This window comes from Lytechinus variegatus, chromosome 1 (assembly GCF_018143015.1).
Source record: "Lytechinus variegatus isolate NC3 chromosome 1, Lvar_3.0, whole genome shotgun sequence".
In the NCBI taxonomy this organism is placed as follows: Eukaryota; Metazoa; Echinodermata; class Echinoidea; order Temnopleuroida; family Toxopneustidae; genus Lytechinus; species Lytechinus variegatus.
In genome coordinates this window covers 35,197,676-35,214,487 of record NC_054740.1, presented here as the reverse complement: position 1 = coordinate 35,214,487, position 16,812 = coordinate 35,197,676, and the positions used below count along the sequence as shown (strand labels likewise).

At 33.4% G+C, this 16,812-nt stretch overlaps 2 protein-coding genes across 4 annotated transcripts in view; one reads left to right on the top strand and one right to left on the bottom strand.

Moving 5' to 3' along the window:
• Positions 1-2,039, top strand: part of LOC121412610 (oral-facial-digital syndrome 1 protein homolog) — a 46,141-nt gene extending 44,102 nt beyond the window's left edge. For all 3 annotated transcript variants that reach the window (XM_041605392.1, XM_041605405.1, XM_041605398.1), the window contains exons 23-24: positions 846-931; positions 1,355-2,039. In XM_041605392.1, coding sequence (XP_041461326.1) covers positions 846-931; positions 1,355-1,403 — 135 coding nt within the window. In that variant the 3' untranslated portion in view covers positions 1,404-2,039. The remainder of the gene's footprint in view (positions 1-845; positions 932-1,354) is intronic.
• Positions 2,040-11,902: 9,863 nt separating this feature from the next.
• Positions 11,903-16,812, bottom strand: part of LOC121412598 — a 54,314-nt gene continuing 49,404 nt past the window's right edge. The window contains exon 7 of the mRNA XM_041605382.1: positions 11,903-15,696. Within this exon, the coding sequence (XP_041461316.1) occupies positions 15,523-15,696 (174 nt within the window). The 3' untranslated portion in view covers positions 11,903-15,522. The remainder of the gene's footprint in view (positions 15,697-16,812) is intronic.

Below are 16,812 nucleotides of genomic sequence, written 5' to 3'. Positions count from 1 at the left end.
TCACTATAGCATGTTTAGATACCAGAGTGTCCAAAATAAGAATAGTGCCTGAAGTAAGGATTAATTGCTCTCATATTTATTCAAAGATGCAACCCAATCATGCCATATATAACATCAAATAATTTTTAATGACTTTTTAAAACTTTTCTTCTTATGAATTCAGATTCTTTTGATTAGTCATTAAAGAACTGGAGGAATGATTCTAAACCCATAATGATTTGCTGGTGTTAAGAAAAACAATATTTTTCCTTCTTTTCAGTCAACCTTCCATGATATCTAGCCTGATCATAAACTTGTAATTGCCAGGCTCTATTGTTTCACTTCCTTAATACAGCAATATCTTGAGTAAATGACTCAGTAAAGGTTGAATGGACTTTTATTTCTCTAGGATTTTCCTACTTTCCAATTTGTGTGAATAAAAACTTAAGATATCTTTAAGATGAGGATATGATGAGCTGATTGAAAATATCAATTATTTTTACTCCTGTTGTACTATTTGAGAAAAAAAAGAAATTTTCTAATTATTTTATTGGGTTTAAACTCTTATGTTTGATATATTGAATTTGTGATATAAAAATGAGAGCTTTGAAACTGGTAGTAGTCCTTGGATTATTACATGGTGTATTCAGACGATAAATTAAGAAACTCGATATTTCAACGTCATAAAATCAACATCACTGTTGCATAATGCAGGAAAAAAATGCCAGGGGTATTCATTCCTCTTGTCCATAACACTTCCTTCATTCTCTCATGTTAAAATAAAATCTCTTTGATATCTTTGTTTTTTTCTCCTTTATATATTTCTTTCATTCATGCTTTTCTTTTTTGGGGGGGTCTCATTACAGATATCAGATTCTCCATCAATCAGTCATAAATCAGAAGGAAGTATATCAGGAGAAGAGATGGAAGGAGAGGTAGAAGACCCAGCAAGGTAAGAAAATAATCATCAAAATAACCTTGGTTTATCATAAATCCTTGGTGCATAAAAAACGAATAAAATTCAAAATGTGCATGTACAGTATATTTCAACTTTTTGAATATGATGAATGTATTCCACAATTAATACGCCCAAATTATGAAGGCATGGATTTGAAGGACATCTTTGCTTAATTACTTAGTCATTATCTGTCATATTATACATCTTTCATCAATAGCAGTGAAATAATGAACTGCATTAATGATGTATAGCACTATTTTATAAGTTTTGGGCCAAATTCATATCATTTGTCTCTGCTGCTAAAGTTCTTGTTTGTTGGGAGGAAAGTGCTACTTTCCATTACTTTTGCTCTCTAAAATGTCTTTTTTAAATGCAAAAGTTCAGTTGTGATTATATCTTTGTTTCCTTCTTGCACAGTGTTGGCAAAGCTTCTGATAATGATGATGATCCTTTTGGAGACTGGTAACTGTCACCTCTTCACTTCATCCAATGTGACATCTAGAGAAACAACCTGTAGAGTTGTTTTATGTTTTGTTATGTATTTTAGAACTTTCTTTTTAATTAACTGGACCAGTACTTGTATTGAGATAAGCGGTAGCTTGAATTGGTGTTGTATGGATAGCCAAATTTGACACAAATTGCTTGTGAATTTTGGTGTTTTTGGCCATGTACCTTAACCATTATGTTTGTTATCTTCGTTCCAAGAAATTCAAGAAATAATTTCCAGAGGCACCCATTAATTAATTTTTGGCATACAAAGTATTAAGAAACTGTCTTTAAACAGTCATTCAGCTCAATCTCGAGCAAAGTGAGTCTTATGAATTTAATCAATACACTTGAGTAGATAGATTTCTTGCATTGAGAAATTGTACACATGAAACAATGATTGAATCCCTCTTTGTGTCTATGGATTTATATTTAAAGTGAAATCCATCCTTATGTCAGGTTTTAAGAGAAGCAGAAAAATTATATAAACGAGCTCCAATTAGGAAGAGGTATTTTCTTATCAAAATATATGAAGGTATATTTTATTACTCAACGTTTATGATTGTATTTCTTGCCAGTGAAACATGCTCCTGTATGTAACTGGTTCTGCCCAGTCTTTTGTGAAAAAAGAAAACAACATTTTATCTGACTGACATATTCTAAATTGTGATTTTGTGTAATGACCAACTGCATAATAGGTAAATTTCCTTTATGATTGCAATTTTTATGCATTATATTAATCCTGGTTGGTGTTCATAAAATCTTTTGTAAAGTTGCTTGCAGATTTACGAATGACGGAACATGCCCTTTAGGGCTAAATCAGCTACAAAGGGATCTACCAGTCATGCGAAAAGTTGTGCATAACTTATAAACAGCTTTATGAAACACCCGTCCATAGTTGTGATTGATCGGATCAATTGAAAATTTTTGTAAGACAGGGCCAATTTTCTATCTTTTATTTATGTAACTGAACACTGATTATTGCTATGTATAGAGATCCTGTTGAATAAATCAATAGAACCAGTTGTACAATCAATACTATTGTATCTTCTAAACTTCTAAAAGCAATTAATTTTGTCTTTTTAAATGGACTAAAACATCGTGAGGAAAAATGTGATGTACGCAAGAAAGACAGTTTCAGAACTGGTACAAAAAATTACCTAGATAAGCAGTCCAGATATTCATCAGAATGCCATTCAATCCACTAAGGATTAAAATAGAGTCAACTAAAGGCTACCGCTCACCTTACGACTGTTGCGATTTGATTTTGGAACAAATCGCATTTTGCTCTTTTTCTGAAAATGTGAATGGAACATATCATTTTATTTGAGGTTAGTATTGATTGAAAAATACTAATATAACCATTTTGGAAGATTGCAAGCCTTTATTTTGGAGTAAAGGCCAAATTAGTTTCCAATCATAGCCAATCGTACGAGTGCTATGATGTCATTACGACTAGATATTAGATTTGCTTTTATTCTAAGAAGGATGATAGCATAGTCACAGATTTGAACATTGGTATTCATACAAGGATTTCGAACATTACACAGTAAGATATTCCAAGTCTGAATATAAGCATCAAATTCTACTACGTTTTATTCCAAAATTGAGTCGCATAAGGTGTGCAATCGCCTTTAGTCACATATTAGTATTCAATATTTTTACTGGGGGCACCATTTCTTATGCATTCAACCGTGGGCGGAAATCACAGGGGGGACGTGTCCCCCCTACTCAAAATAGTAGGGGGACACAATATCAAATGTCCCCCCTGCTATTTGTGGTCTTTTATGATGGTAAGAAATACATCATTCAAAATCGAAAATAAACATGTATTTAAGGACGAGTTATGACCTTACTTTTGGAATGATAACCTTTTTTTTTTTGGCTTGTCAAATTTTCCAGCCCCTTGTCCCCCCTGCATTCAACATGCTTATACAGGCTATGATTATTTAATTAGAGTGAATATTTTTGTGATCTATTGAATATTTTTTCAGATTATAACTACAAAATATAAGTATTGCAATGAAGAGATGAACAATTAAAAATTTTCAACCAGCAGAGTAAAATATGCAATTAAACAAAACGCTAAATTTAGACAATATAAAAGAATTATGTGAGCAAGCAAACAATTATATAAAAGACTGTGAATGGCTTCTGTGAAGTAGTTATACTCGGTTTATTGCCAGTGGTTGTAGCCAATCTACCTAAATTAACATGAGAGATTCTATTGAGGAAATCAAGACCAATGAATACATATAGCTACATGTAACAGCACAAGTTGACAACTGAAGTATCTTGGCATTCAACAAGTCATAGACCTACTTTCCAGAAGTATATCACAGTCCCATATATACATTTGTGTGTGTTAGTGTTCCATATGCTTCCTCTTTAAATATGTCTGGATGTTGCCTTTTATTCAATAATAGAGCAGAATGCGAACCTCAACTGAATTGTAAATATTTATATCAATATTGTGTATTTGAAATGTAAATAATCAGTATTTATTGAATAAATCAAATTGTGAACAAAGACAATCTTCACAATCATCTGTAATTTATTTTGAGGACCTTTTGGGAGTTCTCTAAAAGGGTTTGCAAATAAATGTAGTTTATGAAGTTCTGTAAAGTCTAAGATGAGATACTTTATTGACCCCAAAACCAATCTTCATTCATTTATATTGTTATTGTTAAACTGGCTATTCTTGCCATGGCTATTGTGAAATTAATGCACTTGGGTCTGTAATGTAATCAAAACTATTAAAACCATTTGCTGTTCAATTATTATTTCATGCGAACAATTTTTCTCTGGCCAAGCCCTAATTTCATGTCACACATCAATTATATTATTACCCTGAAGATTTTGTTTTTAAAATAGCAAAAAATAAAAATGTTTAAATACTATATGTCAGTTAGGTTGAAGCCTTTTTAGAGTCGGGTAAAAACAATCTTGGACGTCCAAAAACGAGAGAGTACATCTCAGAATAAAATCACCAAAATAATCCTTACAACAGATTAAATCCAATACTTTGTGAAAAGCAATTGATTGCCCTTACAACAATTAATTTTGGAGTCTCACAATTTTCTGGAATGCACTGATTAGTTTATTTATTCATTCATTCATTCATTTATTCATTTCTGTTTTCTTTAGACAGGATGGTCTCTTCAGTACATAAAAACTGCTTTTCAAGACATATAAAATATTTTTAGTGAATGGCTAGATTTTATCATTGTTGATCTCAGAATGATCAGGATAGTAAATATCTCACTGGCTAATGGCATTGACCTGTAATCACTGGCTGCTAAGTTACAACTTCATTCTGAGATTCTTTTTTTAAGTTTATTTTATTCCTCTTTTTTCTCCAAATTGTATTGAAAAGATTTTATTGAAAAATTGCAGGTATAAACTGCACAGATTGAAGGTGATGAAAACCTTTTCATAACATAATTTATCAATGTCTTTCATCCTCCCAAGAGCTAGAACCATCCTGAATAAAACATTTATTTTTACAGGTATCAAACTTTGGAACTCCCTTATAGAATCATTATGTAACAAACCAACACATTTAAGTTTCAGTAGAGGGTTAAAGAAAATTCTTATCCTTGGATATAAACCTCAGATCTCCAATGTTTCTTTCTAAGCAGCTTCCACCTCTTTCTTCTTACTTTCTCCCTTCTCTTTCCTGCTCTCACATTTCCTTTTTTTTCTTCCTATCACCTACATGTTTACTTCTTTGCTTTTCTGATCTTCCTGTTTGTCTTTCTGGTGTGTTCTGTTTCTTGTTTCTTTGCTGTCTTGTTCTGTTTTGTTTGTGTGTGTGTGTATCTTCCCCCCCCCCCCTTTTTTTAGTTTTCATCTTGTCTTGTCCAAATGCTTGTCTGTTCTACACTCAGGTTTGTTTTATACACCAGAGGTATGATATATTATTTTTGGTTGATTGTCACATAGTGAGTAGGCATAAAAAGCTTGACCCCATTAGTATTCTTTTTAATTTACGATTTGAATTTCATTGATCAAAGCTATACTATAGTTAACTATTTATTGCAGGGCACCTATACTAACAAGCTTTGCTTTCCACTGGGTTCCCTTTTTTCATGTCTGTATATTGTATTTTTATGTTTTGCCTTACATTGTAACTTTATTTAATTTTTGAATGAAAAAGAATAAATGCAATCAATCAGTAAAATAATATAAAATGAATACAATGCAAATATGTCTTCAAGTAATGAAATGACCTATCACTCCCCCTCTACATGGTTGGCCAATGAGCTATCCAGTATATTCAGAGATCAGTGCTGATCCATACTGAACACACAATTGCAACATTTGTCAAAAAGTCATTAATATTTACTTTTTGTACAATGTACCAATTTATATCTTACCTGGGGAGCGTTTCATGAAAGGACTTGTCAGGACGTTTTATCCGACAAGTCCCATTTTATCCGACAGTTACCATATAGTAACAGTGCCTCTCAGCCAATCAGAATCAAGGAAAGATGTCAGATCTGACAACTTGTCGGACAAAAATATTGATGAAACGGTCCCCTGGGACGAGTATGACATTGTGGATCAAATCCTTGCCAAATGATGTTATCTTGTAATAACATTTTTATCCAAACATAGGCTACAATTACAGGGGTTTTTTTTGAAGTGTAACTTAATGAAGTTTGGAGAGTGCAAAAAACATGCTCCATCTTGTTGATGATCAGAGGTGATGACAGTGACTGTCCAAATGAAAATAAGACTAGAGAGAGGGACGGAAATAGAAGCAGGGCAACCGTCACAACACCAAACAACCTGATCAAACTATGCTTAGTCTAATGACAAGACTTTCACTTGGTAGGGCTTTAGACAGTGAACCTGCGAAGTTAGGATGAATTTTTTCTGCCTCTTCATGAAGTGATTGTGAAGTTTTAGAATTGTCACACTATAGTGGATCATAGAAAATACTTAATATGTGAATGAATGACTGTTTCCTCATCCTTTTACAGAAGAAAGCATAACCTTTAACAATCATTTCTACAGGTGGAATAAGTGATAAATCTGACGTTTGATATGAGTAATTAAGTACTACTGCATCTCATGATGGAAAAAACAATGATGGACACAATTACAATGGCATTGAAAAAATAATAATATAAGTGAAATAAGAGGACTTGAGATGAAAATAAAGAATATTAAATGCAAAATGACTAAAGAAAAAAGGAGAAAGAAAAGAAGGGAGAAGGCAAAACAAGAAGAGAATAGAAGAATATGATTGAAAAATAAGAGTATAAGACAACAAAGAACAAGCCCAAAACTGAACATCCACACAGTGTCTGACATTGAGACTAGCCATTATGGGGGAAGTCCCTGTTTTGGAGGAGCTGATGACAGGTGAGGGTTAAATAGGCAGTGGTCCGGAAGGATCCCAGGTAGTTAATAGAACAGTCTTTGGCTCTAGAACAGGTGCTTCAACATAAGAGAAGTTCAAGGGCTCATCAAACATCATCTCTTCTCGTCCTCTCTGATCTTTACTTCACTCTCCTTATGAGAGTTTAGGATGTGATCAAGGATTTAATGAAAGACCAGCTCGCAGTTACCTCATGGGCAATTGACCTTCCATTTCTTTCATAATGATAGGCAGATTTCGAAGAAAGATATTATGTAAACATGCCTCACATAGCAGGATGCAAAAATTGCATAGACCAGAATAGCACACCAAGGTACACCCTATGAATGTTTTTGTTGCATTTCTTCTTTGAATGCAATGTACTTGGCCAACTGTTAAATACCCATTGTTAGTGGATGCATTGTTGTTTTTTGTGGATCTAGTGAAAAAACACATTTCAAAAGAGTCAAGACATCAAAGATGGTGCTTATCTCATTAAATATTAAACCACCCAGTCACTTTAGTACAAATGACCTTCCTTTGATTATGTACATGTATATAGGGGATCCAAGGACAACAATAGGGGAAGGCGGGGTAAGTTGTGACAGTTTTTGCTTTTTGCATGTTAGAATTGATATGATTAATAATCTTGTCGAAATAAGTACCTTGCCTTGAAATTTAATTTTTCTGAAATATTTTCCACCTCTATATAACTTTCTATCCCCACACTGAAAGTCATCGTGACCTTTGAAAAAAACGATGTCAAATGGCTCAACTTGCCCCATATATGGGGTAAGTTTGAGCCACCTTCTGGGGTAAGTTGAGCCACAAAAACTATGTACAAAATGTATGAGGGGAGAACCAGCATGTCAATTTTTTGTTTAAAGTTTTTTCACTTGCTAATTCTCTTTAAATACTAACATCCTTTAAAAGGAAAAGAGCAGTCATGTAAATTTGCTCCTTTCAGCAAGCATTTCAATCGATTTGTATGGTTTTTTTTTTTAAGATACATTACCATTGGAATTACCATGGCTCAACTTGCCCCATGCTGTTTGGCTCAACTTACCCCAGTCCGAACTTAGTGCGATAATTTTGTATCCGCACATTTATTATGCATCCATCATATAAAAGACTATGAGAAGAATGAGAATCCATACCTGGACTGATAATGTTGTTATCATGTCTTTATTATATTTAAAGATGTGTGTATTTATAAAGCACTTATCTATTTGACACTCTTTTTTACTTTTTTGGCTGAAATTCATATTTTTCCCTCTAAAAACTACTTTTTGTTTCAAAGTTGAAAACAATGTGGTGGGGTTAGGGGTTATGTTATGGGTCATCAATAAATGACATCACCACAATGTCTGACTCATTCAATATTGGCCTGGGGCTGGTGGCTCAACTTGCCCCTATGCTCAACTTACCCCGCCTTCCCCTATGCCATTTACTGATTTAGCCACCCTACTACAAAAAAGGACTTAAAATAAATATTGCACCAATTGTTTATGTTAGCATATGTTTTTAAGGTCTTCAAACTTACTTCAATCATGTGAAGATTCATGTTCTTCAAAGGATGATATGACATGCTCTGGCAATATTTGCTTTGGTCATAACGTTAGAGTCTTGGTTTAGAATAATGTAAAGATAGGCCTAAGGATTAGGACTTATTTAGTTTTGAGGTTAGGTTCAATGTTTGGTGTAACATGCAGATTTTTCATCGCAGCAAATGCCATGGAACCCTTCCAAGATACAAAGTGTAGCAATTGATAAATTTGGAGGGGGGGGGTAAGAGAGTATGTTTCAGTGGGAAAATGATGGAAATAGATTGTGCCCTTAAGGAAGCTTTAGATGAAATTCAAGCAGTGTTGAATAAATTATGTGACACTGTTTATAAAAGAATTTATGGATATGTAGTAAAAATGTGACCACTTAGATCATTTGGAGTTCCTATATAAACACCAGAGCTTAGGTGACACTATAATGCGAGGGGGCGACCCCCCCCCCCTTTGATTTTTCGAGTAGTAGAGACGAAAATAAATCAGCTCATTCAAAAGGGAAACGGAAGAAAGCAGAATTCTGGGTTTTGTGGTGGTACTGTTATATCCCATGGCCCCCCCCCCCCATCAAAATACTCTTGCACCGCCTCTGGTGATACATAGGTTGCTCTAAAATAGGTATACAATGTTTTTACTTTCATTTCAATCATAGAAGAGTGAATTTTTTCAAGGCATATTTCCTTTCTTGAAAGTTTATGATCAAGGAATTGATATATTTACAACAGAATGATGAGTCAGAACGTCATAGTTTTCTTGTTTTTCAAAGTACGTACATCACGATTTATTTACAACCATAGAGATTTTGACACAGTCCACAAACAAATATTACACGATATCAATGTCAAACAAGTCAATGCAATGTACATCATTCAAGTGAAAAGGGAAACAAAATGAAATGTAAACATTTTCAATATTTTGTTAAGTGGTTCCCAGTGCTATGACAATGTTTATTTCAATACGACTTAGAGTAATATTTGCATTAGTAATTCCCCATTACCCCTTCCCCTTAATGGTTTATAGTTAACACACTTAAAACCCTAACATTGTTCATCTCTACAATACAATTACTTATGAAAACCACATTGCTTCTTTTCATTTTTTAAAAACAATATTTTAAAAATGTTTTCAAGTTGATATTGATACCCTGAAAGACTTAAACATAAAGGCCTATTTTCAATAATCACCAAAGGAGGTTGATAGATGATGTTATTTACACCATCAATAATTATATTCCCAGTGTTATGCCCAACTGGAGGATATAAATCAACTACTTGGTTTCACTTTTCATCACCTAAATTTTTATATTTTTAATCTTCTTTAATAAAAGGGAATAACATGATTATACATGATACAAATGATTTGTAAATGTGAGTAAAACAAAATTGTCTTTTAAACATAGCTAAATTGCATAGAAATGAAAAATATGTAATAAAAAGTCAATATTAAATACAAATCATAGACAAAACATATCAAACAAGCATTAAACCTTTGTGTGAACAAAATATATATTGCATTGGATTGTTAAACAAATATAATTTGACATAACTCCCAAACAACCTAACCCAAATTAGAACTCCTTGTTTATAGTGTTCTAAAAGAATTAACTCGAGCTTAATACAAACTTTTTTTTTCTTTTACAGTGTCCATTTCAGATAGAGAAAATCAATGAAATGTCTCCGTAGGAGCCCATGCCATACACTGTAAAAAAGATGTTTAAAATTTTAAGCACGTTGTTTGGGCCTGCCACTCTAACAACTATTGTTTAGTGTTAAATAAGTGAAAAATTTAAACAATTTTATGTTACAGTGACATCAGGCTTACACAATGTGCTTCTTTTTTTTTACTTTGAAAGGATTTTATCTTTTTAAATCAAACATATCAGGCCAATGTATTCTTACTACCTTGTCCTGCTTAAGACCGATCATGTTGATTATCAATGGCAGAAGATAAATATTTTTTAATTATCAACATGCATATTGACCGTAATTACAATCTGTATGAAAGAAAATTTTTTTTGGGGGGGTGTTTTCAGTAACACAGTGACTCAGTGACTGTCGTCTCGACTTCATTAAATGTTAAACCACTGCTCTTCTCTGAAAACCTATCGCAGTGGATAGATCGCAAGACACTCTTTTGGGGAATTTACATCCTCTAATTGTATATTTTGAAATTTATTGATTTTCATAGTTTATAACAATAAAAGAAATTCAAAAAGCAAATAAACTGTTAAAGAATCAATAATGTATTCATAAACTATATAGATAAATACAATTCAATAGAACAGAATAGGCAAGTATAATATGCGCACATTCCAAGTATTTACATTTTTTTTACAAATAATATTCATGAAGATATAGTTATGTAAAAAAGCACCTTGACTGGAAAAAAGGGGTGAAACGCATTTGAAAGAGTAGAAAAGCAATTTTTGTTAAAGCCTCATGTTATTTAGTTTTAATTCTTCAAAACGCTATATTTCCTATCATATATAATATAGTTTCCCTGCAGTTATATTAAACTTTCGAAAGACGAGTGACTTTGTTCACCAAATTATGTTCCTTTACATTAAAAGCTAATAGTATTTGCCTATACCCCATGGTCCACAAACTTATATAGGCTACACTGAGACTATCAAAATTCTAGAACTGAGAAAAGACTAAAACACAGTGTACCACAGAATTACTTTGCACTTATCAATATTTCTTAGTTTGATAGATATATATCTGAGCAGAAAGGATACTAAATTGTTGCCATTTGGCAAATCTTTATTTAATAATATGGGAATATCACTTTCTTAAGTAATTTTGTGAAGAACTAATTAAATAACTCCATTGAAATTGGAAGGTCACCTGGAGAAATGTTACTTAGAAAATTCAACAAACTTTAATTTCATCATTTCAAAGTAGGAAACCTCTCAACGTTCAACTTATTGGTTATTTATTTGGGGGTAAATTATCTTGTATTTTCCCAGGGAAGAATGTGAAATGAACAATTTTCTAAAAGATCAACATTCATCTTTTTAATTAAACTTTCCAATGTTGAACAAACCTGATCATTTTCAGCTTTCAATGACTGATCATAAATGGGAAATTTTGTAAGACCTCGATCTATATTTCTGAAATAATAAGTTATGACATTTTAAAGCTTTACTTATTTTCCTCAAAACAGTTTTCTGCAGAGTTATGCAAATTAGAGTCATGATGTCACACACTCACTGTTTCTTGTATTTAATGGATGAATTACACAATGTTCTCATTTTTACAGACTTGACGATAAAGGAAACTCTTCATTGAATCACAATTCATAAAAAGGTAATTAAACTTGTCCCTTTACAAATCAAACTTTGTTCCACATCTTAATGATAGGAAAAAATATATTTCATATTCCACATAAAATACAAAAGAAATAGTGAGTGGATAATGTCATCGGTTTCCCTTATGAAAGGGATGTGAATATAACTGTTTTGTCAAATCATGCGAAATTTTAAACGTCATAACTTTCTTTTACATCAAATGATTATTGATAAAATTTCCAACGTTATGCTTGTTTATTCTTTCTCTTTTTATTCAAACAAAATTTTCGTTCGGGTGCACTTCCCATTTATAAATGAAAGGTAAATTTTAAATGTCGATAATTCCTGCAAAAGTGACATTTCCAAATGCTAAAAACCCCAAGTGGTTAAGAAAATAATGGCAATGAATGGCGGATCGCTTTATTCACAGCTTGTTAAAATGACACCCAAACTTACACTACTACTTACAAAAGTTTACAACATTTCAAAATGCCCAGGTCACATTCACTTACATTGACAAGGCATAAAAACAAGATGTTAGCTTGGAATAGTTTACATTGACAATGCATAGAACAAATGACATAGGAGTAACGCCACGACCATCGGTCTTTTAATTTTCGGTTTAAGATTAGGAGCTAGAATCAAAACTTAATTAAATCTTTTACCAAGTATTATAATTACCACAATAATTTAACATGATACATCATGATCTTTAGACGTGCTGAAATGGTTTGAATCTTTTATATAGCTATTCACAAAAAAATATCCAGATAAGGCATTATCTCCATTCTCTTCTCTAAGGTAATGCTGTATAATCAGCAATTAGTTTGCTTGTTGATCTCCCCACCCCAAACGTAAGCCATAATATTGTCTGTATCATCAAAGTTTTCCATCGTATTAATACACTATCAAAATGAATGATTAGCACTCATAATTTGCTGATTGGCACTCAAGGCCAGTTGATAATACAGGGTCGAATCTGATTATTTCAATTCAATGAAAAGTTAAACTATCATAATTATTATGAATGTTGAAAATCCTGGATTGTGCAAGCATCATTTCGTAATGATTATCTCCATCACGATAAAAACAAATCCATCTCTATTGGATTCCTAAAAAAGGGAAATCGAGACAAAGAAAGATATATAAAAAAAAATCTGACAGTGACAGAAGTAAAATTGCCAATTTCAACAAGATTATCGACAATATGAGCTGCATAAACAACATTGATTGAAATACAACATTAAATCGCTTTTCATACAAATATGTGCACTTGTCAGCCAGTATACAGTACAATACATTTTTTTCTGCAATAGCTACAATAAATAACATGTTATGTAATGCGTAATGTCCATGTATAGAAGCTATTTACAATATCACTACTCATCATTAGATGAATTCTAATCCCTAACTACACATGATCACATGAGAAGTCTCCAACACTGAACTTTAATATAAATTTTCATCAATAACTAACATTGTTTTCTAAGAAAACGACAAGTTACTACAATAGTATTTTCCACATGATTTAGCTAGTTACTAACTACTATCAAACTTGAATAAAATTTGGATAAAATTATGTACATCAAGCTAAACTCTTCACAAATTTTTCACATCAATATAATTTTTCATACCATGTTACTGGTATAATGAGTTTACTTCAAACCAAGATATACAATTCAAATTTAACGTTCAAATACGCTTCTTCTTGTATAATCATGATAATAGATAAGTCACTTTCGTTTCAGTGTACTCTTTTGTCAGGCAATACACATTTTGGGCCAGTTATCTATCATCAAGTCCAAAGTCGTATTCTTATCATTATTTTCATTGCTACAGTCCAGCTTTTAATGCTCTGAAATCTCGCATAAAAAGTCATAAATACAAAGAATTTTTTCTGTACCCGTCGTTATACTAATGTGACTTACCCACCATAATCTTTTCAACATGTTAAAATACACGTCTTATTTTTTTTCTAAATACCAATGGATTGTCTCAATATGGGTTCAAATATCATTACCAGGGTTTCATTGCATCTAAGCTAACGATAATGGTATCTTTGAAATTATACATACACCGTGGCTTAACTATACAGAATTTTATGCAACGGAGCTCAGGTTCAAACAGGTTGTACGAATGCTGAAACATGATGCTCTTCAAGACAGCATTTTGTCTAAGCCGACCCCCCCCAAAAAAAAAAAAAGAAGAAGAAAAATTGATTGAACTATATTAATGTCAATGGAATAATGCGGGACAAAATACTGTGCAAGACGGGATATTAAATTTGAAATAGACATTATCATGATTAAGGCCATAAGATTACAACCCCCTTTACATTAGGAGTGAAATTATGCTGTCCGTATTATAGTAATAGCTTTTGACAAATAATAGGCCTAGGTGAATGGGAGGAAATTTCCGATTAAAACATACTGGATCAGCCAAGATGCTGAGTTTAAAGATTAAGCAAGCACGGAGATCGATTTTTATCTGGATTTTCCGTCCTATCTGTCTACCGGCATTTTTATGAAGATCTGTCATAATCCACTATATATGGACAGCACACATGCTAGAAAATAAAAACATTCTATTTAATGGTCCCTTGCTCTATGGTCCCACCTAAAACTCCCTTCAAGCAAACTATTTAAACGACTCGACAAAACGTGTTTAGTTTGGGTAAATGCATGCAGTAGTGGTTCTTCTCTCGTCGTAATTGAAACTTTTTGACTCGATGCAGTCATTTCAGACATGGCTAGATCTATCAGTCCCACTAAGCTGCTCAATCTATGACCATTTTACGTGTTTTCCTTTAAGAGTGTAGGTCTATACAGTCTATATTAATCTTGGGCAATTTGGGAATATTTTACTTTTCATCAGAGTACAGCCAGCGCACCTGATGCGATCCGTCAGTTTATAGGCAGTAAAAAATGTTACCCCATGCCCACATATCCAGAAGGGGCTGAGAGAAACTTCATCACACATTGTTTGGGGAGGGGCCTCCGGGGGAGGGGGGAGGGGGGGGAGAACAGGAAGGCATATAACGTCATTTTTTTTCTCAATGAAGACTTGGGTATATAATACCCAATCCCCACTTTTCAATACTCTTCCTTCTTTTTCTATCCTTTCTTCATACTCGATGATCTAGCTTATCTGTTTTCTTTTCTTTTTAATCAATTGAAAATCCCAGAGGCGGGTCGCCCCCTGCCAACCCCTTGCGGCGCAACCCTGTGCCTTCATCTGTACTAATAAATTTGTCATGTTATCACTTTATTGAAAGAGTCGATATTTTTCAGATTGTATGCAAAATTTCTAAATTGGATAATCCATCGTGCAATATTAAAGTCCTTTTAATGTACATGATTTTCCTGGTTATCGGCAGCTTTCTATCAAAATTTCTCGCTCAGTTTTTTCATCATGACCTTTCTTTCTCCCCTTGTCGTCTTTGTTTCTTCTTTGCTAACCCATGCATTTCCTTTTCCAGAACTAAAGGCAATCGAGCGAAGAACCTTCTTCCCAACATCACACCAACAGCAGCTCCAAACTTAACCATAATTGTATCATAAAAGCTTGCCCGTATGTCACATCAAAACCCTGTATGTCGTATTAATTTCTTCTTTAGAAGTAAAAAGCACCCCTGTTTTCTCTAAAAACGGCAACTCGGCCTTCTTCAGAACTCATCATATTTTAAGAGAAAGGCCGTTGAAGGCAGTCTTCGTAAAAACTTAGAAAAAAGTCACCACCACAACCTCACGGGATCTTTCCAAGACACAAGATCACTGAACGTGGAGTCAAGACCTCAAAGCAGCAAGGCGTCTTTCGTCATCAAATCAGCAACAAAATAGATTTCAAAGTAAAAGGAGAAGGCCCTCTAGCGGCGTTGCTGGACTCAGAAGTGAGTATTTTCGTCCTGGATATTCAGCGGTTCTTGAAGCGGCATGCCTGCGTCGCTGTAGCGATGTCCGATGTAGTCGTTGCCGCCGTATTTGGTTCTACCAGGCAGGTCCTTATGGAATATTCGTATGTAGGTGTGGTTAGCCGCCAGTGCCATCAAGAAATGGATCTAGAAAAGAAAAATAAATTTAAAAGAAATATAAAGTTTAGGTAATCTAGATGATATAAAGAATTACGAAGTATATTATTATTCCGTCCTACGATGCCCGCAATTAAAAGAAGACATTCTAAAAATATGGTTGAACACTAAATACCAGTCGATCCTCAGGGGTGGGTTTTGTTTTTGTTTTCAAGAATTGAGAGGGTGCTGGATGGGAGAAAAAAAACAGATAGCATTGCCATGACTGCCTCAAAGAACTTAATATCATCTAATCAAACTTGTTGAAGATCAAGAGTATTTTATTTTGGCGGGATCTACTAGAATAATGCATGCAGAGAAGTGTTGCAGAGGCAAGTGTCATCACTGCTACTGAGGGGCTATACTTTCTTTTTTTTAAATACATTTCATACCTGTATACTATAAATATAGAGCAAGTTTAGTTAGTCATTATGTGACTCGATGTTTCTTATAGCCTCGTTTTTTTAAAAAAAAATCTCTCAAATCCAATTTAATAAAATCTCCATCTCCATCATTCAATACAACGGCTGGAAGAGATAAACCAGTCTTTTGCTCTTTTAGCCCATAGGTATGTCGATCGGTCTACTAATATTGTATGCATAGTCACGGATATTGTCCATCCTATCAACTCGGCCACATTAAATACCCAGACGTGCTCTGCAACGATGAATAGCCAACCAAGGCGTGGTGATTGGGAATATTTCTGCTCTTATTACGAATATCCACCTTGTTAAAGCAAACTGCTCGGGTACTCCTTGAAGCCATAGAATTACGATATATCAATCGTCATATTATGAAGATTTATATATCGTAATTCGTATATAACAATGTTTATTTTCATTAAGAAAAAAAATCCTATGTGGAGTTATATGAAGTTTGCAACTACTAGATGAATCAGTTTGTTATTCGGTGTACAGTGTAGCATACGAAATAATTTTATGAAAGATTTTTTTTTGTTCTTTTACTCTCTTACGGTGAAAAAGATAAATCTAAAATGAGCGAAGGTCATGGCTTTTATCATATAAAACAGTATAGTGATTAATGGTTATGATAAAAAGCTAACAACCAAGAAAATATGATAAGGATGACGAATAATAAACGCTAAGG